At 41.5% G+C, this 23,259-nt stretch overlaps 1 protein-coding gene across 3 annotated transcripts in view; it reads right to left on the minus strand.

The window, feature by feature from the left end:
- Positions 1–20,407, minus strand: part of ANKRD12 (ankyrin repeat domain 12) — a 65,838-nt gene extending 45,431 nt beyond the window's left edge. Inside the window, exons 1-2 of one of the 3 annotated variants that reach the window (XM_040588408.1) lie at positions 20,202–20,407; positions 870–1,007 (exon numbers count right to left, since the gene is read on the minus strand). In XM_040588408.1, coding sequence (XP_040444342.1) covers positions 870–956 — 87 coding nt within the window. In that variant the 5' untranslated portion in view covers positions 957–1,007; positions 20,202–20,407. Of the gene's footprint in view, positions 1–869; positions 1,008–16,547; positions 16,630–20,201 lie in introns of those variants that run through there. The other 2 variants (XM_040588409.1, XM_040588410.1) reach the window with 2 other exon arrangements.
- Positions 20,408–23,259: the final 2,852 nt, after the last annotated feature.

A 23,259-nucleotide genomic window follows, 5' to 3' on the forward strand; every position in this document is an offset into this window, starting at 1 on the left:
TAAGTATGACCACACACAGAGTCTCCTTTTCCAGAGAAGACACTCTTAAATACCATTTGGGTGTTAAATGGATTCTCTTTCCTTAGGGCTACATACAACTCATCATTCACAATTCAGAATTTTATTTTATCTTCTGTTATTCATTAGTACTACAGATAAAACTGTTGTCTATTGTAAAATTGTACTAGGCAGACAAAACTGAGAACTGAGTTATTTGCAACTCTGCTCCAAAGTTTGAAAATGGTAGGATACTTCACATTTATAAACAATAAACCACTCTTCGGTGTTACTAGAGCTCCGGTATTCCTTCATTCTCTAACACTCAAAAATGGATCTTATCATTTTTGAAGTGGACTCCTTTGTACAGGTGTTACTCTTAACTCTTCCGCAGCATTTAGCTTTCAAGTCCTCCTAAGAGAGGGAACAAGTCCCTGTGTTACAAAGGAATGTAAGAAACTTGTGTTTTTTCACTGGTCTGTGCTGTCACAGGTCTTCAGAAATGTTTCATGTGTTTGTAACAGAGAGTAAGACCGTAAAATTAAATAAAATATGAATCATTGTTCCTGTGAGCGTATGGACTTCATATGATGTAAGATATGAAAACCATGCACTAACTTACACCAAATAAAGCCAATCCATCCAGCTTCTTCTGAATTAAGTTGCAAGTTACAATAAAAGGCATATTCTATTCCCTAGTTTAATTTAGTTAAAGCCATGTAAAAACTTACACTTTTTTTCTGCACTTAAGATATCAGAATACAGATTCATATTCAGTTCTTCCCATTACAGCAAAAAAACAAACCCCCAGTGTCAGAATACATGCTCTTCATTTCACTGAAATTAAATGGACATGAATATGATTTTGTTACCTTTCTTGCAGTTGGTTTTTCCACCATGGTGCTATCACTATCAGAATTTTCAACTTGAACTGTTTTTGTAGACCCAAATTTGGGCATTTTATAGCGGTTTAGCTAGCTGTATCTTGCATCAGTGGGTTCATCGTGTGTCTGAAAAACAAACAACCAACATTACATAAATATACACACTGCAGTGTTATTTCAGGGCAAATGTTGTTACTGCACATGGTAGCAGAGTTGAATAGTGCCCCAGAAAAGATGACTAACAATGACACCTGACTTCAAACATCCCACTCATCTGCAGCTTAAACCTTGGGGTGAAAACACAAAAGGTCTAACATGGCTGCTACTGGGGACAGCGTCATCAGAAAGCCACCAAGTCAGCTGCTGAACTGCCTCATCCCTCTAACCTGCACCTTTGGCAGACTTAACGCTTTTGGGTATTTGATGTCTCATTGGTTCAGTATCTCATTTTTGTAAGTAATAAGACTGGGAAGATGCAGAAGATAATTTCTAGCAACACTGAAGAGAAACCAAGCTTTCTAGCCTGGGGAAGTGAAATATCATCTACCCAAAATATTATGGAAAGAAGATCAAATCTTGGTGATTTGGTATCCTTTCTGTCGGAATGAGAAATAAGTGTCAGAAGAAAAATCTTCTAAAGCTTAGACCTGGAACTAGAACCCTTAACTTTCACTGTCTAGCAAATTAATCGCATAAGCCATCACTACATATATATACGTATGCACATAACACTCTTAAGAGAGAGAATGTGGCGTTTCATCTCCAGGGTATACCAAGTACATTACAGATCCACGTAACGGAAAAGTTCTGATTCGCCTCTTCCACAGAAGAAGGAGCCACTCCTCTCCTAAGAGGGCCCAACAGGAAAGGTCACGTGAAAAGCACAACTGCATCAGACATCACTGTAAAGCTGGTGACATTTTATGGGTCTTTTTGATATGATGTATTATGTTACAAATATTTAGGTGATCACAGTCTTGCTAAGTCTTGTGGTGATTCTAGGTCTCAGCTAGATGTTGTTTCATGTGTGACATTTCTACTGCTGCTTTATAGGTTAAAAGTTTTGGATCATCACGTCGCAGAAACGTTGCTGTCACAGGACCAGGGCCACTATTTTGCCTTGACACAGGTAACTTACAACAGAGACTGGTATTTTCTCACTGCAGATGACTTTGAGAAAACTGTTTTGCACACTAGACCTGACACACAGAACTTTTATATTCAAGAAAATTTCTACACCCCACTGCACCAACCCACCCATCCCCCACAAGACCTAAACTATGGGAAATTCCCTTACTTGGTTAAGATTAATACCATTGTATATAGCAAAGTAACATCTTACTTTCTCATTCTTCCACAAAAGGAGGGGAAGAACAAGAGGGGAAGGAAAGCTCAAAATGTTCAATCCTAAAGTTGGAAAATTAGGAAATGATACATTATGGTTTGCTCTTTTCTTTCCTTTCCCCCACACCGGAGTTTTTTGTTTTTATTTTTTTAACATTAACCACAAGCTTATGAAAAACAGGTAGAGAGCTTAATTAGAAACTGTCTCATATACAATAACCTGAATCTTGTCTCCACTACTATACAAGATACAATATTGTGAAATTCCTACTGTTCCACTCTTACCTAAGATAAAAAAAACATTAGGGTATCCCCTTCATTTATGTAGGGTCAATAGGATTTATGCCCTACTGGACAGGGACAGTAATTGCTCATTTTTAATGAACAAAGCACACTGTTGTTTGCCTGTTCTTTTTATTTGCTTTTTGTCAACAGTTGCAGGAAGAAAAAAGGTTATTGGTGCAACATAGAGTACCCTAGAATGAGTTTCCGGTAGTTTACAACTAAAAGAAGCAATGAGATAGCATCCTCACAGACAACAACTACTGTGTTGATTACACCACAGAGTATTACCATAGCAGCAAATACCCGTTTTCATGGTTTTAAAAAGAAGTCATAAATCTTCTTTTGCTCAGTTAGCCTCTCAAATCCTCTTAACTTTCATTCACAATTCCCGTTGTATATATCATCATGATTACAACTACTTTAAAACACATTAACATGTGAAAGTTATCTTTATTATTTTAATAAAAGTATTTCTCATTGCATATGCTGCTGTTTTCTTTCCTTTTTTTCTGCTGCTGGACTCCCTGAAAGTAACTCCATCCCTGCTTTGCTTCTTTTCCCTTCCTGGTTTGGTAATGCCATTCCCTATACCCTTCTGGTACTGACAGTAAGGAGCCCAGATTCCTGAGCTTAAGTAAAATTTATTAGCTTAGGCTTGGCTCCACTCCTTTTATTTGCCTCACCAAGAGGGGCTAAAACACATTAACTGGACAAGAGTTCTTCCTCCACAAAATGCCCAGCTTCCCTGCATGTCCTTTCAAACCTTACCGAGCAGAAGTAATTTATTTTCAAAAATGGTAGACCAAAAAAAATTCAAGCTATAGGTATTGTATAGGGACAAGAGGATGATGAAAACATTTTCAAAATAAATTTAAATTAAAGGTATTTTTATATAACACAGCACAAATAATACACAAATTAAGTAAATGAAAACAGAAAGCATAGGATGCTTCCATTTTCTTTACCACATAATCAAAACAAAATGTGAATTCATTTAATTCTTGACCCCAAGCCAGCTATGTTTTGAAGAGAAAACTGTTTTGGAAGTTCACTAAAGCTGAGTATCACATATTGTATTATTAAAGTAGAACCATCCACCGATCACATTGACACACGGCAGTATTTCCATGAAGTGTTTTATGTACCAGGTTGCCGTTCCACAAACCCTATATTAAATACTTTTCAGACAGACATAAATGCTTCAAATATTTGAGAAAAAATTTAAAAATGTCATAAAGGGTAGGTTTTTTTATTTATTTCCAAGGTATCACAGTCCAGAAATGTAAGCAAACTATTCAACCCATGATCACATACTATATATTACAATAAAATGATGACCTGAAGAAGTGATTTTACTGACATTTTAACTTTATTTCTGTTTGCCTGCAGTTCAGTGCCATTTCAACTCATGTTCTGAACACAGTAATTTGCATTCCAAGTGAAAATGGAGAACATTAGCAGGTTCTTCCAGGGAAACCCAAATCTCTCTGCTTTGAGTCTCCTTCAGGGCTGTTTCTTAATGCGATTACTGGCTTATTAGGCGGTCTTGATGGCATGTTTCAAATCAACAGAACTTTAATTTAAAAGTTAAACTCTTTACATTCAAATTATTCTCTGTCACAACAAGCAGCACCATCACTTTTCATCTGACAAACAGGCACAGCTGTGCTTTTTCTCTGACAAACTGATCCATTTCAAGCTTTTCAAGAAAACATAGAATCTGCTTCCTACTAAAAGAAACTTCTCTGCATGTAAAAGAATCAGATATTCTGATTTTACATTTGGACATCTGTCCTGCACATTCATTATAGTTATCAATGTCCTATTACTCAAAAAACAGTTCAACTTCTCTCGTTCATTTTTCACCTAAAGGAACTAAAAGATTCTTTTTTCTCCTTAAAGTATCAAAGGTGAGCATTTTGACAGATCTACAGGCAGTGATATAAAAAGCTGGGATTATTTAATAATAAAAAAAAACCACCCCAAAAACACCCAAACCCCACCAACTACCAAAATTTCAGATACAAGTAGCTTCAGAAAATTCAGCATATAATACAACTCTAATACCAACAAGTTACTGTATTGATTTGTATAAGCTTACATCTAGCACTAATAGAAGGGCATGCCTTCACTTATGTAAAAACCCAGAGAACTCACACAGTACTCCCAACAACGCTGCTGCCACTGTTGTTCAATCCCTTTATATGAGTTTTTGCTTTCACTCCAGCCACTTGAGAAACGGAGGCCCATGTGTTCGTTACATGCATATGTATGATTCACCAATGACTTTCACGCCCGTAGACATATTTTCTTCAAACTTGACAGCAGAGAAAAGTTTTCAAATATATTAAGCACTCACAAATTTAATGGAAAGAGGTGGCTGGTAGATAATAATGATCAGCTTGTCACCGTTTTCCCCGAGGGAAAGTTTCAGTATGAGCTTCATGCTACGTTGCATATAAGAAAACCCTATGTGAGATGGCCTTTACAAACCACTTTCCTTCTTTTCCCCTAGTCACAGGGCAAGTTTCAGTTGAGACTTGCACATTACCAATCAACTGTAAGACACAAATCTATAAGAAATTAAGCATCACTAGTTCTGGTGCTCACAGAACTACTTGTTTCCTTTCTGGTTTATGATGCATGCTTATCTTATTCCTGCATGTCTTCCCCATAATATAAACAGCAAAAAGTTACATGATACTTAGGGAAGGTTTTCTTTGGCAGCCCTGTTGTACAGTTGATCTTGAAGGTTAGATGACTGCTATTATAGAAGATCAATGGGGTGCAAGACCGAACTTGTATGAGAATATTAGTAGCAGATGAGTTAATTTCCAAGATACTGCATTTATGCTTGAGCTCTAGAATACATCTGCACTTGAAAAGCAGGGGATCTAACATAAGGCAATCTTCTCAACTACCTGTTCTATATTTCCCGTATCTTATTTCATCTGCAGAGGAAAAAAAAAACGAAGAAAAATATCCCTTTCTTCTAATAGGGATTTACTCCAGACTAGGAAACAGTGAATCAACTGTAAAAAATTTCTGCTATAAATATTTGACATGAGTGCTTCAGAATGTTTTGCTAAAATTAAACAGATGAAAATGACAGCTAAGGCTACATCTACATTAGCAAGAACTACAGAATTATCAAGAGCAGATCTCTAGAGTGGAACTGCTTGTAGCAAAAAATCAGAATTTACTCTAGTTACATTTAGCAGTTTTGCTCTGGACTAGTTCTAGTGCAGTCCCATGTACTAAACACATATTAAAGGCTGGAGCACACTGAGCACACATCTCTGCTTAAAACCGAAGGAATCAAGCTCTGCAGCCACTGCATAGATCAAGCTAAACTACAGAGAGGAGAGATAAGGATAGTCACTAAAAGTGTATTCCTGATTCAAACTAAGACACTGACCTGATTTCCTCTTGGCAATCTCCTCCCTCCCACACCCATGACTTTGTCTCTTCCAAGTTTATTTAGAAATGACTAGTACGATCTAGATCTCAAAGCTATTCAGTCTATTATGGAAAGGGGGAAAAAAAAAAAAAAGCTGGTGGATGAGCATAAGAGAGCGACGTCTAAGAACAGCTGAACTGAGGGAAAGGCAGGCAAAAGCCAACATTACATATTCTGTTCAGAGAAAGCCAGCTGGCCAACCCGTATGTACATACTGGCTAATTAAGAAGTAAGTAGGTAGCTCACACCTAGCCATGCCAAATGCTATCTGCGTTCTGGTGGGAGTGTCAAAGGCAGCTGAGGTTAATGCACTGGGAGAAAGGGAATGGGTATAGCACAAAGGACCAAAACCCACAGAAAACTGGGCTTTTAAAATACTGTAAGAAGCAGAGTTTAAGCAAAAAGATGTTCATTTAACTAAGTTTAGCACTCTTTGGGTGTTTTTTTTTTCTTCTCATCAGGAAAGCGCAAGTGACTTCAGTATTTTATTTCACAAATAAAGCATCCCTCAAGAGAAGTGTTTTCTTTCCAAAAGAGAGGTTAACAAACTCCAGCACTACTAGCGCTAAAAGAAACATTGTGATGGGAGATGTAGCAACATTGTCAATCATCTTGTTGTTCTTCCAGAACTCTGTGCTTCTATATCCCACAGTTACTCAGCCACAACCTACTACCATACAATGCAGCCACTCCCAGTCAGACTGTAGTGCATGTACTATCATACCAGCATCTCCTTCTCACCTACAGCATCCACTAAGAAAAAAAGGGCACGAGTTGAAATGAGACATTATTTGGGAAATTTTGGTTAGAGGCTGGGGACATTGTAAGAGGCACAAGATCAGGAATTTGGGACTGTCAGGAAAAAGACCATGCAGGTCCAACACACAGTAGGATGGTAGTAAAGTTCACTAGTACAGAGCTGGGCTTTTCTGGCTTCGGAATTTAAACATCATGTGTAGGAAAAGACCATCTATACTTTTACCTGATATTTCCCACACAGAAGTATGCCTGTGAGGAGTAAAGGTTCAGATTAGCTAAATAAGAGAATGTGATTGTGATGAGGAAGCAGCAGAGAGAGAGAAACTTCAGAGGACAGGTAGGAAGGGATTGTGCTTGGGAGGAAGGCACAGTAGACTCCATGATCAACACACAAGAATTTTTTCCCCAGAACATAAAAACACAAATCAAAATTCTTTAGTCTTGCCACTCCTGTGGCCCTGTAAAAAAGCACAAGTGTTTAATCAGCTTGTCATTCTCCATTAAAACTAAAAGAAAACTACTGTGGTCAGTTTTCCATTACCTTCTTGGACAGACATACTCATAGAAATGAAGTCTCAAACACTACTGACATCTCATGAGAATGTCAAAATGGTGGTAATGGATGGGATATTGCCCAGTGCATACACTTTAAAAATCTCATTCTAACATTAAACAAAATACTGCTCTGAAATTTCAAAATTTCAGAGAGACCATAGCCACAAAAACATTAGGTTTTGTACCAAGGTTTTCATTGCAGAGGACTACATAAACACCGCTATTCTATAATCATTGCAGCAGTTTATTTGATCTTTACAATTAAGAAAATTGAAAGGGCTAATAAAGGTTTCATTTGAGCAAAAATATTTTGAGGTTTCTTGTGCAGAGTCCTATGAAAACATGTTACATGGATCCCCCCCAAAGACTTCTTTCCAATCATTTAGCAACCGATGATGCTGCTGGGTCCGCACACACGTTACTGCTAAGTAGGATCACCAAACAACTTAACTACCAGGGTGCTAAAGTCAAAGCTGAGTAGGCATGAGATTCATATAATGAAACACTTTTTCCAAAAGCTGATAATGTATTACACACACAGAGCTATAATGGACTAAACATACACAGCAGTACATCCCTACTGCTGCAGGCTAGAGGCATTATTGTCCTTCACAAGCTCAAAGGAATACACATTTTGCATAAGAAAAGATTAAATAAGAGGCTGTATGTGTGTGTGTGTTATACTATTTAAGACTAAATTTTTTACCATCACCCCTTCCTGTATATGGTGTGCACTAAAATATCATGAAATGTAACAAACAGAACAATTTACCAGGCACTTTTTGCCATGCACTCCACAGTGTCTCATTGTACTTGCAATACAGCAACCAGCAAACAAGTTACCAAGTACTACTGGCTTTAGGTAGCACACCAATTCAATATATAGGAGAGAAGAGCGCCTGAATGATACATGCAGTGGCTTTTACAGATGAAAGTTGACAAGAACATTTTTATTTGGAAAATATTTGCAAGCTCTTTTCACACGATTGCGACAGTTCAGTCCGTGCAGATTCCAGTGTCAAGAGTTATGATGAAAGACCTAAGCTCCAACAAAGTCTCAAACTAACAGTGCCTAAGGCAACAGTCTGTTGTGGTATTAAGTGTAAACGCAGTACCCAGCATGGACATGAGTCACAAATTTGGCAGATTTTACAGCATTTGATGATAAAATATGACAAAACACTTCTGGTCCAGAAATGAGAATTTTTTTTATTACAATTTTCCTTTAAGATTTACACAATACTTGAGATGACTTCGTGGCTAGAACATTCAAGGCTGAGTTCAGTTCTACTCCTTTCTTTGCTGCACCTATTGCACAACCTCAGAAAAAGTACCTTACCTCTCCCCTGCAGCAATTCTCCCTACCAGATTTTAGAGGCTACACTAGAAATAAATAAATAAAATCCCAACCCAAAACACCAGCCTAACAAACACACCTTTCAGAAATATATGCCATGAAACAACTTGGGTATGTGTATTTCAGAGACTCCTCAGAGCCCAGCTAATATATGCAATGGACTACTAGACTGGCTGTCCTATCAGACAGTATTTCTACATTTTATTTTCAAATGTTTAGATACCCGAGATCAAACATAAGGATCACAAAAATCTTTCTGTAATAAGGAAAATAAATTATTTGAATCCCATTTTATAAAGGTGCCCTTGAACAGTGAAATAGGAATGGGCAGTGACTACTCAATCTCCAGAACAGCTTTTAAAATACTCCTAAGTACCTACTCATCCCATGCCAGACTACACTACACAAGGCTAGGATGAAGTCCCTAAAAAACAGCCGACACTCAGGCAGCAAGAAAGATTTTCCAATACTTCAGCTGGAACTCACTACTACTTCCTACCAAAATTAAGAACGTATCTCATAGTCTAGGAATTTCTACTAAGAGCAAAAAATGAGAGGACATACAACTCTTTCCTATACAGAAAACAAACAAGACTCTTTGCAGGGGTTTTGTTGCACTTGCCTGTATAGGACCTTGGGCTCCTACCCAGAACACCTCCAAATTCCTATTTTAAGAGCCTGAGTTTACCTGTGCATGGTTTCAAGTATCAAGTTCCACAGATTTCACAAAACCCTTCAATCTATTTTCCACACTAACAGGAGCACCCAGACTTGTCGACCTCTTTCTAACAAATACACCCTATTAAAGAGCATGACCAAATCTGTAGTTTTCTGATTGAGTTTTGGTAAGGCTTCCCACCTCTCCCCCTTTTTTTTTTTTTTAAAAAAAAAAAAAAAAAAGCTAAACACATGCTTACCAAAGAACACAAAAATTTCATTGATCATAGAATTGAAGAATAGTTGAGGTCAAGGGACATCTGGAGGTCATTTAAGTCGCTCAGTTATCTAGCCAGTTAGGTGCTTTCAGCTGTCATACCTTACACAGATCAGGTTGTTTGTTACTTGAGGAGGAAAAAACAGTAAAAGAAACCATGGAATATACATACCTTGCTATTCCTGATTAACTGTAGGCACCTATACATCATGCAGCAGTGTTTTACAACAGCACACTGTGGAATAACAAAAAAACCAAAACCAAACCACTTTGGCCCAGAATTTAATTTACAAAATCTTATTCACTGATTGAAAATACCACACCCCAATATGCCTTTCAGATTTGTTGCACGGGTTGACTTGAATTTTAAAGGTACTACTGGTTTATAAATTACAGATAGATCATGCTTCAGTAACAGCTGCCTGAGCAAGTGATGGCTCCTCTTTCATGACAACTCATCATTAAAAATACACCTGCACTTCTTTCTGTAATGTTCTCTTGAAGCTACACTTACAATAAATGTCAACCAAGTGAGGACTGAAACTTACTGGAGTAGCATTGGACACCTCTTGCCTCATGCACTTTTAAGTAAAACTCAAAAATCTACCAATTGGAACAAAACCAACACACTGGTACTGATTTGCTTCAGAAAGTAGAAACAAAACATGACGAAACAAATCAGATTTTTAGTGTAACTTACATCTCTGATTCATACCTCCTTAGATGTGATCAAGCAATATATTAAATTTGCTGAACATTCATTCCTTTTAAGCTAGTTTAATGCTTAATGCTCCTGCTGAAATGTTTAAGCAGCACTCAAGGCAAAAAGTGGACTTCAATCTTCTGTGATCATTGTTACTACTGGCAAAGGCAAATTCCCATAGCAATTCGAGACACTTGCTTCTGTAGCTGTGTGAAAATTTTTTGACAAGCTGGTGAAATTCTGAGGAATTACTGACCAGAAACACATGCAGCAAGTGGCTTTACTTGCTTCCACAGAAAGAGAATCTATCTGTCACTTGTACCACAATTCCCTGCTATTTCAGCTTGCCTCAATTTCTATGTTCTTAAAGAGAAGGAAGTGTCTACAACACTTCTTTTAAAATTTGAAAATAGAACAATCCTCCTAAATGAAAAGGAGGGCCTTACCCTGGACAACACCACAGAACTTACTATCCAAAACTCAAAATTTGAAATAATAAGGGTTAGGCTCTCCCTCCTTCCACAGACATTAATTTATTTTCACAATATTGCTGGAAGATGAAAACTTATTATTTCCTTCATTTTACACACGGTGACTTAAGTGCACAGAAATAATAAAGTCATGAATTTGACTAACTTGCCATGTCCATAACACATTATGGACTTTATTTTCCAGATTATTTCATGCTAGGTAGTACTTTATACTTGGTTAGACCATAGCTGCTAGCAACTTCAGTTTCAGCTTCTGCAAACAACTCTTCTTCCCTACTACTGCTGAAGGAATAAGCTGTAACAGTCTCAAAGCAGTTATCCACAAGGAAAACACTTGGCAAATGCTCATAAAAAGCCTGTATCTTACACAAATGCCAAAACAGACTGAAAATTGGTAATTTTCAGGGTCAGTACTCAACTGCCTTTAACATGGGACCCCGTTTTCTCTTTCTGCAACCTCCTCTTAAGATAGAGAACTCATTCCAACTTCTGCAATAGGACTCCTCTTGAAGCAGTTTCCTGGATGCCACAATCCATCCTCAGAGAACCACCTAGTTAATTCTTTAAAGTGGAGTCCCAATCAAAAACCATCAACTCATGATCCCATTCTACTATCTCTGCAGAAAGGCAAATGAGCAGTGCTACTCTAATATATGGCAGACATAATTTCTGACACAGCAGACCACAGAGGTTAGTGACACTGTAGCATAGAGCAAGAAGATGTTCAAATACAGACAAGATGCACTTGTTTCACTACTTTTGCAACACACTCCCATTTCCTTTCTTAACTTTCTCGAAAGTTTCCTGTCTCAGATTGTGAGATCCTCCCACTGCAAATGTCACTCCACACATCAAGATTATGAAAAAAAATCAAATTGGTCTGTTGGTATCAGACTTCTAAACTCATATGGAATTCATCAGTTTACATTTTGCCAAGCCATCGAAAAAAATCATAAAGCCCCCTAACATTTTATCAAAATATCCTTGCAGGTGTTATACCAAATAATCTAGTCTTGCTTGGCATGTAAGAGCTAAAAATTATTAGCACAGGAAAAGAAATAAAAGGATCCCAGCTATTTATAAACAACCTTTAATGTTCTTCCACATAGATAACTGAACACAGAAGAACTAAATAAAATGAGTGTGCTAGGCTCTACTTCTGCTTTAACACCTCACTGTAGTATACTAAATATTAAGGTCCAAGTATCCAAAAAGTGTAATTTTCAAAGGACGGGAAACACTCAAAGAATCTGTTAAATTCATGGACCCAAACCCTGGGTAAATCTATCTACATCAAGCCCCATCTAAAAGAAGACACCAAGAGACTGTCTCCAAAGACCCTGTAAGGTGCTGAGAAAAGGTATGAAGCAAAAGAAGTAGGGAAGGGATGAATTCTTTCCCAGTTGACTCTTGAACACTTTCTAGAACACTGAAGTCCTTCATAACTTTAAAAAAAAAAAAGAAAAAAAAAGCTATGGGAATTAATTTAATGCTGTTCAGGGTGAAAATCAATGCTGACAAACATGGCCTAAACTGACAAGGTGGCACAACACTGAAAACAGGTGAGTGGGGAAGATGGTGCTTTGCACAAGGGATCCCAAAATAAGATTTGATATAAACAGACAGCTGAAACAAGGAAGCATTGAATGAGAAGGTACCTGAAGGAACAAAAAGTAAAATCAAATACTATGATTTCTTCCCTTTCATTTCTGAACAGAAATAGTTTCACAAGTCTGAGATCCTAAATGTTACTTGTTTAGTAAAAGAACTACACAGGGCAAAGGAACTGTCTTTACAATAGGTACTCTCTGATTTACATCTCAATTGTATAGACATTTATATTCAGTATAATCTTTCAGAACAGAAGTCCTACAGTTTAAGATTACAGAATTATTTCAAAGAAGTCTCTGAAGGGCTGTGGGCTTCCATAATAGTGAAGCATGTGGACTGGATACACACATTACAAATTAACTTGCAAAACCATAGCCTTAAGTAATTAATAATTTTCGCAAGACTGGGAAAATGCTAGTTTTTCTAGAAAAGCATAAAACAGTAGGACGTTTCATATCACAATGGCATCCCAGATTGTACAAGAATGGCAGAACCTTCATCAATAAGCCATTATTACCTTGCATAAAAAGGTAGATCATTCCATCATCAGTATTTTCTCATATGATTTCCTCTTAATACCCAAGTGTTGCATTCAAAATCACTTAAATTAATATTTTATGACAAAACTTATTTTAAATTAAGCAGCTTAAATTATCAAAGTTCAGAGTTTGTGGAACTTGCATAACATAAACCAGGTGACATTTTTATCAGAGAACGGTTAGGAATTATTTAAAAGCAGAAAATCCTCCCTGATTCTGAGACTTCCGCTGAAGATACTTTTTAAATGTATAGGTACACATCTTGTGCCCCAAACTAGGAGGGGCAAGATGCAAGAAAAACATTTAAGAGCAGGATTAACTCCTGGCATTAGCAACACACAGAAACAAACAAACAAAGGGGGGGGGGGCGGGGGGGGGGAAGCATTGCCTCTCCCAAAAGGGTGATAAACCTGACTTTGAGAAGTCAGACAGTGACTCAGTGTGGCAGGAGCAGCTGCCCCATAGCGACAAGGGGCATCGTTCCTTCTGAACCAAGGTACTCTTTCTACAGCATTCCTCTGTGTGGGCCAGTAAGGATCTGCAACCAGCGCCAGAATCCAAGATGAATCCAAAAGATGTTTGTCAGTATTGTCTTACTCTCAAGTGCATTTCTCTACTCTCAGATTAACACTTTGTCTTTTCATGGAAGATACTAGCATTATTGCTTTTCCATATGGCTGGCTGTTCTGCAAGGAAGCACTGGAAAGAAAAACAGAAGGATGATGGTACAAATAAAACCAGTTGAATAAACTGTTTTTTCTCCTTGAAAGGAATGCTGCAAGCTCAAAAATATTAAGTTTCTTTTCAGACGTTAGCAATATTCAAATGATAATTTCTGAATAAATGCTCTTACAATATTTATGCTTTAGCTTTCTTATTTCTTCTTCGGTTGTAGAAAATAAGGTTGTTTCACTTTCAGTTTCTCATTCACAAGCCTACTCTGAGTTGCAGACATTGGGAGACTTCCTTCAAGCAAGTTCCAGCACAACGTAAAGAAGAGATACACATATTTGTCTTTCCTTAAAAAAAATAATCAGAAACTGCATTTTTAATAAGCCAAACGAAGTGCAAATAAGTCTTATTTATGTACCCAGTTAATTAGTCATTTCAATAAAAAAAAGACCTCATTAAGAGTCTGTATAGCAGTACTTAGTAGAATGCAACACAGCTTTACAAGACTACCACACACAGGCAGTACAAGAAGAATGCATGCTTCTACTATTAAAAATTAAATTAGTCAGGAGAAACACGTTACCTACAACAGCTGAAAAAGTTCTATTCCACATTTGAAAAAATGAAGTTTGACCATTTTACAATTTATCAAGCCTTCAGCACCAGGTTCAGCACGGAATCCCAACAGACTAACTAAAATTAGAACTTAACCACATTTTACTCATGCTGTTGGGGTGAATTCCAGGTTCAATCAATCATGGCTATAAGCAAGCTGCTCTAGCTGACCCTGCTCTGAGCAAGGGGTGGACTACATGACCTCCAGAGGTGCCTTTTGATCTCAACTAGTCTATGATTCTGTTCCATGAATGAAAAATGCAGATGTTCTTTACCTCAGCAGCAGCAGCATGCCCAATGACAGTTCTCTCCTCCTGCTGCTACATTCAGCATATGAAAAGGTTTTTCATATTCTCCAGCAACTTATGCTGTGTAAACACGACTGAATTTATTCCAAAGACTTACATAGGTGGCTTGAAGAATCTGTGTAGCTTGGGAGTACTGATGTCATACTCAAGTTAGATCATATCATTAAGACAGCCACACAGAATACAAGCATCATATTCCTACTGAAGGACAAACTAGCTGTCGAAATAAACATTGACATGGGAAAACAACCCCACCTTTTTACTCTGAGAATCAGACACACATAAGCTTTCAGAGTGCTTGAAGGGATCTCCCTTTATACGGGCTAGCCTCTCAAAACAAAGCAGATTCTTGATCCTATAAAGAGGAAGTCTGGGAAAGAAAGTCACGCTTGCCAAGAACTCTGGCTCTTAGGAGCCAAAGACGCTTATTGCAAAATCCATTAGTCCTCCCTTTTAATCTACAAGTCTAAAAACTCGTATGTTCACAGGTGCTTCCTCTTCAGTCTTTTTTAGGACGAGTTATGGGTTCAAAGGAAGCACCTGCACAGATGTTTAGAATAATATGATACTCCCTTTAAGCTAAATGGAGAAGTGGAGTTGTAAACTTCAGTTTTGATCTACTGGTTATTCCTTAAAGGTGTCACTAAGCCGATCTCTGACAACTAAGACTGATACATTAGTACAGTGCCTAACAAAGAAAAACATAAAAGACTTTCTGTCAGTACTCTGCCCAACTTAAGATAAGCAAGCCTATTGCCCATTAAATTTGAATTATTCTAAAGGAACCTACTTCTCTCTGGAAACCTGAAGATCTGCACAACAAGAGATTTCAAATCTGCTCTATACATTACTACTAGGACCTCCGTAACTTCTATTTAAATCTTCATAAGCAAATGATAATTTGCCAAGCTAAAACCAAGAAAACCCACAACTTCTCTGTAGCACTGCCTGAAGTAACATAACCACAAAACACGCAAAGGCCCTTCATGGGTTAAAAGCAGACTAACTGGCAACACCTACTCACAGTGCTTCAACTTTAGCAGGATTCAGCACGGGTGAAACAGCGTGCATGAGTGCTACCATTCACGAGTAAGAGCTAAAGCAGCAGATGCAGGAAAAAAAGCAAGCCTCTGACTAGGCTTACTTACAGGTCCCCAACTGGGTAACAGAGGTTTTTGTCCTGGCTAAATTGTGAAGACATGCAAAACATTCAATGGTCTTTATTGCCACCTCTTGGCCATCACCACATATCACAAAAGTAACAGAATAAAATCATATGCCAGTTCCTCTACATAAATAATTTTTCTTTGAGGGACAAGAGATAGTGAGTGAACAGATGGAGTGGAAACAGAATAACGAGAATACTGTTTGCATCCAAGTATAACTATTTAGAGCTGTAAAACTACAATAAGTACAGCAATTAACCTTCATTAATGTTCTGCTATGTCATCTGGAGAATTGAAGGGACTGCAAAGCAAAGTATGAGTTATTTTCAAGACAAAAGAATTATTTTTTATTTATTTAGAAAAGGTAATACAGTTGTCAAAACACCTGTCCCCTCTTGAAGTCAGAAGACGAATGATTTAGTATTACCCACATGAGAAAGTATCATGAAATGAACTTTCCATTTTCCCTTTATTATTAAACTAGTAGTAAAAACGCAGATTAGCAGGTTGCTAAACAGCATAGACCACCACAGAAAGTTAAAATTTCTCTCAGCATTCTTTGTTCCACACAATCTTGCAGCAAATATAAACAAGAAGGTACTTCCACAAACTGGCTAAGGAAGCTGTTTATATCAGAGCTTGGAAGTTTCAAAGAACCAGACACCTATTAAGTACAACTAATACAAAAGGCTTTGAAAGAGAAGGGAAACTACAGGAAATGTCTTCTCATAAGTAAGCTCATTTCTTCTGTCATCAAGCAATCAAACTTCCTAAGACTTCTACCACAATACTCCTAGAAATGCAAAGTGTTATATGGTTTCTGTTGCATTTAATAAATTTCAAAGCTAGGAGAGGGGAAAAAAGTACCTTCTATTTCTGATATTTTCCAGCCTCATGAATGCAAGACATAGGACAAGAAGAAAGTAATTCCAATACTCTCCATCTCCACTGAGGTTTTGGTTTGCCAGTAGCCTATAACAGGAGCAGGGAAGAAAAAGTCCCCTCCTCAACTTGCATTTTTACCTGCTGCCTCTAATACAGCTCATAATTATCTCTCTAACATTGCTAATGGCTTTTCTTTGCACAAACCAGTGTGAAACCAATCCTCTTGTGACGTTATCACTACCTAGAGCACTCTTGAGTAGCAGCCATGAAACTGAGGAGAGTTTATTCATTTGTTGCTTGCTAAAGATAAAATCAGTTGCAGCAGATCGTCAGATCCAGAGAGACAACCTAAAATAAGCCAAGGCAAAGTCACACTTCTCAAGGTCTTCAAGTCTCTCATTAAATAAATACTTAGGTTTTATGCAAGGTGGCAATAAAGGTCTTCAGCTGCATAGTTAAGATACAAATCAAGTCTCCATAAGCTTATGGAGGAACTTGCAAAGACTTACTTAGGTTCTGGAATAATAATGAACTCTTAAAAAAAAAGATGTTAGCAGGGCTCTGACTTCTGTTATTCTGTTAGCAAAATTATTCAGTGTCATAACACAAAATGCAAGACAGAGCTTGTGCTAATATTTATTTCATACCATCTGTTGCTAGAGTCTATGTAGACTCTAATGATGCAGTTTAAAAAAAAAAGTCTGATTTGGAGACTAAATGACCAATCAACATTTATACCACTCCATCTGCAGTAGAACATGGAAAAGAAGAAACACCAAACATTCATGCCTAGCCTACCTCTTCATAAGATAAGGTCCAAAAAACATCAAAAGTTGTTCTCAGTGTGTATATTAACAGGATGGTAGCAGGTTAATCATTACATATTTTGTGATCAATAGTTTTTTCCAATTTTAAAGAGGACCAACTGTGCTACTCTTTCAGATAATTTCATCAGCCTAAGATCATCTAAACATGGTACATCAGTTCAACAAACAGAATTTACTTTCATCTATCTGTATGCCCAATACAGAGGAAGAAGTTCTAGCTCGGCCATTTCTAGGTGCCTGTATTTCCACTAGAAGGATATCCAGGACTTCTTTCCATCTGGTTAAGTTAAAGCTGTAATAGTTTACAGGTTTTGTAACAATTTAAAGAGACACCTAATGGTGCAAAGAAACTGCTGTTTCACACTATGATTGATGACCTCCAATTTAATAAACACAGATATTTAATTTTTAGTATATACTTTTAATTGTAAAGGAAGTGGTAACATAGTAGTAACCCCTGTAACTAGAACCAAACACTGAAGCTTCATACAAGCACTCATTCAGCCTGCTCATTGAAAGATCTCCTCCTCAAAGAAGTTACCTATTATGCAAGCCTGCTGGAAGGAACTGTAAGTGAACTAAGTTTGTTGCACAGAGCCTGCTTTCTTACACAACATCTGTCCTAAGCTTTACTGTCTCTACTACTCCGAGTTCACAACTAATTTTGAATAATCCTCTGGGCGGGAGAAGAACATGCAAAGAGGTAACAATGGAAAGGCAGAAAGCCTTGTATTTGTAAGACTGAGCTGTCATCTTTGTGAAAGAACCAAAGGCGCTCTGATCATCTGTCTGCACTTAGTAATTACTAGAGAAAAGCCAGGAAATCAGAAAAGGGACTCACATACTATACACCAAAAAACTGACACCACAAGAATGCCACCACAGTCCTCTGGGTGCCGAGAAAAACACTGGCACTCCTTGACATTTTAGCTTACAAGACACATACAGGAAAGTAGAAGTAATAACAGGGGGGGGTGTGTGTGAAGACATAGTCAATGGGTTTACCATTACCTTCCCAATGTATTCTACCGTACTTCAATCCCTGCAGTTTTATTTGACCAGTTTCTTAAGCTTGCACATAAACATAGTGAATTTACTCAGGGTGAGATTAAGGTCCCTAGCTGATCAAGTCAAAAACCTTGAGTTTCCAGCTAAAGAATGAAGAAAAGCGAGCAACACCCAACATCTGCACAAGCCTTAAACAATAAGAACAGGTGAGATGCCCTGACATATCATTTTGAAGATCTATTGCTCTGGGGAGTATTACACACTGAACTATAGCAGAGGATTACAGTGGATGAAGGAAAGACAGCACAGGATGCTCTTTACAGCTACACAGCACCTGTGAAGAGCTCACCATGTCCCTACCTAGAGTAACTAAGATGTGAAGACAACCAAGCTGCCATCAACTTCCATACTGAAAAGCATCTAAACCCTTACTGCTTCAAAACTAGAGAGCAGAAGCACCCCCCACCTCCAAATCATGACATATCAATAACAGTAAAATTATTTTAATAAAAGTTAATGATTTCTTATAGACATGATGATCTCACCCTTTCCTAGTGTTCCAAGATTATACAGTTTTTTCCTGGAACATAAGAACATTTGGACTTTTCCACATCTGTCTGATAGCTTTTTGTTCCTACAAGCATCACAACTTACTCACTCGTCTCCATTAAGGAACTGCTTTACCCCACAAACTACCTTTCAATTCAGAGGTATAAAATTCAGATTTTCTTCCACATCACATGGCCCACAGAAGAAAGGCACAGAACACATTGGCCATGTCCAGGCAATTTCCACAAGACCTCTAGCTGGTAATACTGGTAGTAAACTGCTCATTTTATTTGGGAGTTTAAATAATAATAAAAAAACCCCTAAAATAAAAAATCCTGTAATTGCTTGTCAGCTACCCAGTCCTTAAAAAAAAAAAAAAAAAAAAAAGCTGAATATTAACAATAGTACCTAGAAAGCCATGCTAGAACTGTGCAACTGAGCCTGGCATTCCCTCATTTCTTGTCCTTCCTTTGTTGCCTGGTGTCACCTGTGCTGTGCGAGTTACGGTGCTCCACACCGGCGGCGCCCGCCGCCTTGCACTGGCACACCAGGCAGCTGAACGTGTTATTCTGCAAACAACCGGGCAGCCTTTTGCATTTAACGGAAGGCGCCAGAAACGCCTCAGCCGCTCGCCCCGGGTCTCGGTTTGACGAGGGCAGGCTGGCCCAGGGAGGCGGCACGGCCGAAATCGGCGGAGCAACTCCCGAGGCTCCAGGGAGCGACCGAAATTCCCGAAACGGAGGCGAGGCGGGTGTGTGAGCGTACACCGCCATGCCGCGCTCGGCACCCGCGCCCCGGCCGCCCGTGCAACCCCCGCCGCCGCCCGCCGCCCGCCCCGCAGCCCCGGCCCGGCCTCCCGCTGGAGCCGCCGCCGCCCCCCGGCCGCAAGCGGGCCCCCCGCCGGACTCGGCGGGCGAGAGGCGCGGCCGCCAGACGGTGACAGCGGCGGCCATGGCTCCCCTGACAGGCTGACAGCGCAGAGCCGCTGCCCGCCGCCGCCCGCGCCCCGCGCTGACAGGCCCGCCGCCCCGCCGGGCGGGAGCGGCGCGGTGCCCGCTGCCCGGGAGGGCAGGGCAGCGGTTACACCCCCCGAGGCGGGCACCGGGTCGGGGCTCCCCGGGCGCCCCGCGCCACCCGCCGTTCAGAGACAGGGGGGCGGCACCCCGCGGGCGCGGGCACCACGGCAGGGGGTGGCACGGCGGGTCCCCGCCGCAGACCGGGAAGGGGCGTGGAGGTGCGCTCCGGTCCTTACCTTCTCCTGGGAGCCGGCGGCGGGACGCGTCCTCCTCCTCCCGCCGCTCCCCCCTCTCCGTGCCGGTGCGGCCGCGGAGATCCGACAGGAGCGCGGGTGCCGCCCGCCGCCACCGGCGGTGCCCAGGGGCTGGGGCGCGGGCTCAGCCCCGGCTCCGGCCGCCGTGGCTGTCGGCTCCGAAAGCTCCCCTCCCCCGCCCGCTGTCGCCCTCCCTCCCTCTCACCCTGCGCTGCCGCTCCCCTCCCCCTTCCCCAACGTCGCGGCTCGAGTAGCGCTCGGCGCGGCTCCCATTGGCCGAGCCCCGCCCACGTGGCCTCACACAGGGCACGGGACGCGGGCGGGCGGGCACTGCCGCGAACGTTACACCGCCCGGGCGGCGGTTGGGGAGGGAAGGGGGAGGGGGGGCAGCGTCACGGCACCGCTCTGTTCCCCATCCCAGGGGGAGCGGACGCGGACGCGCCCCCCCCACCCCGCCCCGCCGGGCTCCTCAGCCGCTGTATGGGCGGAGCGCCCCGTCCCCCCGCGCACGCAGGCGGCGAGGAATAACGGGCTCGCAGGGTGCGGGGACGGGGTGGGGGGCGTAAGGGAAGAGGGCGGCGACGGGAGGGCGCGCGCCGTGCGCACGCGCCGGCGCAGCCCCGCTCCGCTGGGCCGCGGCCGCTGGAACTTTCTGGAAATGGCGGCGGCCCGGCCGCGCCGCGCCTGGCCGCAGGGCAGGGACGGGGCCGAGAGCTTCCCAGTCCCTAAGGGACAGGAACGGACCCAGACCCAGAAGCGCGACCTTCGCTGCTGCCACGGCGGCCGCTCCCTCCCCGGGGAGGGGTTTTCCGGCGGCGATGGCGCAGTGAGTTTTAATAACCGGCGCACTGCGCCTGCGCGCTGGGCGCTGCCCGGTGGCGGCGGCGCATCCAAATGAGGCGGGTGCGGGCGCTGGCGATTAGGGGAGCTGTTGGTCCCGTTTGGGGGGGCGCCTCGCGGCCGGGTGTACGCGTGCTCACAGGGGCTGAGAGGAGCGCAGCGTACCGGCAGGCTGCAGGTACAGGGCCCGCAGCTTTTGGGAGAAGCGCCTGGAGGCAGGTGCGTGTGGCGCGGCGCCGGGGGGGCCGTTCGCCTTCGGGGCACCCGCGTAGAGAGGGGGGGAGAGCGAGCCCGCCGCGCCGGGCCTGGGCAGAGCCTCCGCCGCACCCCCCGCTGCTCCCAGCCGGCGCGGTGGGGGCCCGCAAAGCGCTGCGGGACCTGCGGGGGGAGCTTGCGGCCCGCCAGCGGGCACAGCTTGTCCTTTGAAGCTTAGGCCCGCTTCCAGGTTTCAGAACAAAAACAGTATTTTGCGGGGGGGTCTTGCACCGATAAGACAGACGTCATACAAATGCATCGATAGGGGTTACAGTGGACTAACATTAGTCTTAGCTGCAGCCTTGAAAACTGGTCATTCATCTGCACTTGTGAAAGATTTTGCATCTGCTTATTAAAGTAGTGTCATGTGGTGAGACTTAAGGCATCTGTGTGGTTCTGTACTGGTGGGTTCTCAAGATTCTCAAGACTCTCCAGATTGTTTCTGGAAGGTGCTAAAGACAGGTGGGCTGTTGGGATGCCATGTTTTGAGAAGGCAGCTGAACAAAGCCCTTCCATTTAGTCTTACTTGCTGTGCTCAGTCTACTACTGGATTACTTTCAACTGCTACAGTGTAGAAAGCAAGAATTCCTTAATATTCTACACAAGTCAGAAAGGTGAATTTTTCAGAATTAAAAGGTGACTTTGATTAAAACTATCTATTGTGTGGACTTCCCTTATATTCTGATTTCCACCCATCATGTTCCAGAATGGGTAGAGAATAGCATCACAAATCCCAAACATTCCCACGCTGCACAACAGCTCATTGTCTAGGCAGACTTCTCTCACCTGCTTTCAAAATCTTGGTGTACAAACACAGAGATGATATGTAAAGCAACTGCCTTCATTTTCATTTGATTCTGCTAGTGTAAGGTGAGTAGTGTCAGCTGACCAGGAGCAGGTAGGCCAGCACCTCGGACCACCTAACAAAGGGAGTTGCATTCACGTTCCTGTTGCATTGATTACAGAGATCATCACTTGAGGTGGCAAGCGGCTGAAGAGCAGATGGGCTATAGACTGTCAGCATAAGTGGAGTAGAACTGTTTCTCAAGGCGGGGTATTTTTTCTTTCCACAGTTCTATATAGGGATAATGATGACTGACCCTGTAAAACATGACAGGCTTCCAGTGTAGTGCAGTGGTGCAATGCTGCATTCTTTGTGCATCAGCGTGAGTGGTGCACCTCCAGGATTTCACTGTGTGTTGGTAGGTGTTTGCAACCAGCAGCTGAAGTAACAGGGAAGGAGTCTCATGAGAACATCTCCAGCAGCAGATGTTAACATTTTCTAATAGTATCTATCAGTAACTAAAAAATAGTTCCTTAAGCTTTTATTAAGAACTACTATTTGGACTAGTAAAAAGCATCAGTCAGTTAATTGCTACCACTGTTAGCTTCTTCCCCTTGTCTCCAGAAGCCACTCCCTTTTACATCCAGCATAGCTGCAAAATGCCTTTGTAGCTCCACTGTGGGGGCATGCACAGCACTTCCCTTGATCTGCCCTCCCTAGGGAAACCTTTGTATTGTCAGCTGTGTGAACTGCTGGTCTTGACAAAGACAAACGGGTGAACCGTGTAATTGCCGACTTCAATCTAGTAATTGAATGACTTGAAAAATCTCAGACTGCAGTACAAAATACTAAATCAAGAACTTTTATGCTAAGAACTTGCACGATGTCGTGCTGCTGAAAGCATACATACTGGCCCCTGGCAGGTCAGCCAGTGAGCCCAGCTAACACACTGCACAGGTAGAACTGAATTTCATTGCTTCTGCCTATGTAGTGACAGAACACTGTTCCAAGTAACATTTTTCTAGTGGCATGTGGAGGTCTGGAAGTCTTTCCGTTATCCAACATTGAACACATCATTGGGTATCTGGTGGTTTCCTATTACTCCAGACTTTCTTCCATCTTTACCAAAGGAAAGAACCACGACCTACTCAGTCTAGTGGA

The sequence above is a fragment of the Falco naumanni genome, chromosome 3 (genome assembly GCF_017639655.2).
Source record: "Falco naumanni isolate bFalNau1 chromosome 3, bFalNau1.pat, whole genome shotgun sequence".
NCBI classification, from domain to species: domain Eukaryota; kingdom Metazoa; phylum Chordata; class Aves; order Falconiformes; family Falconidae; genus Falco; species Falco naumanni.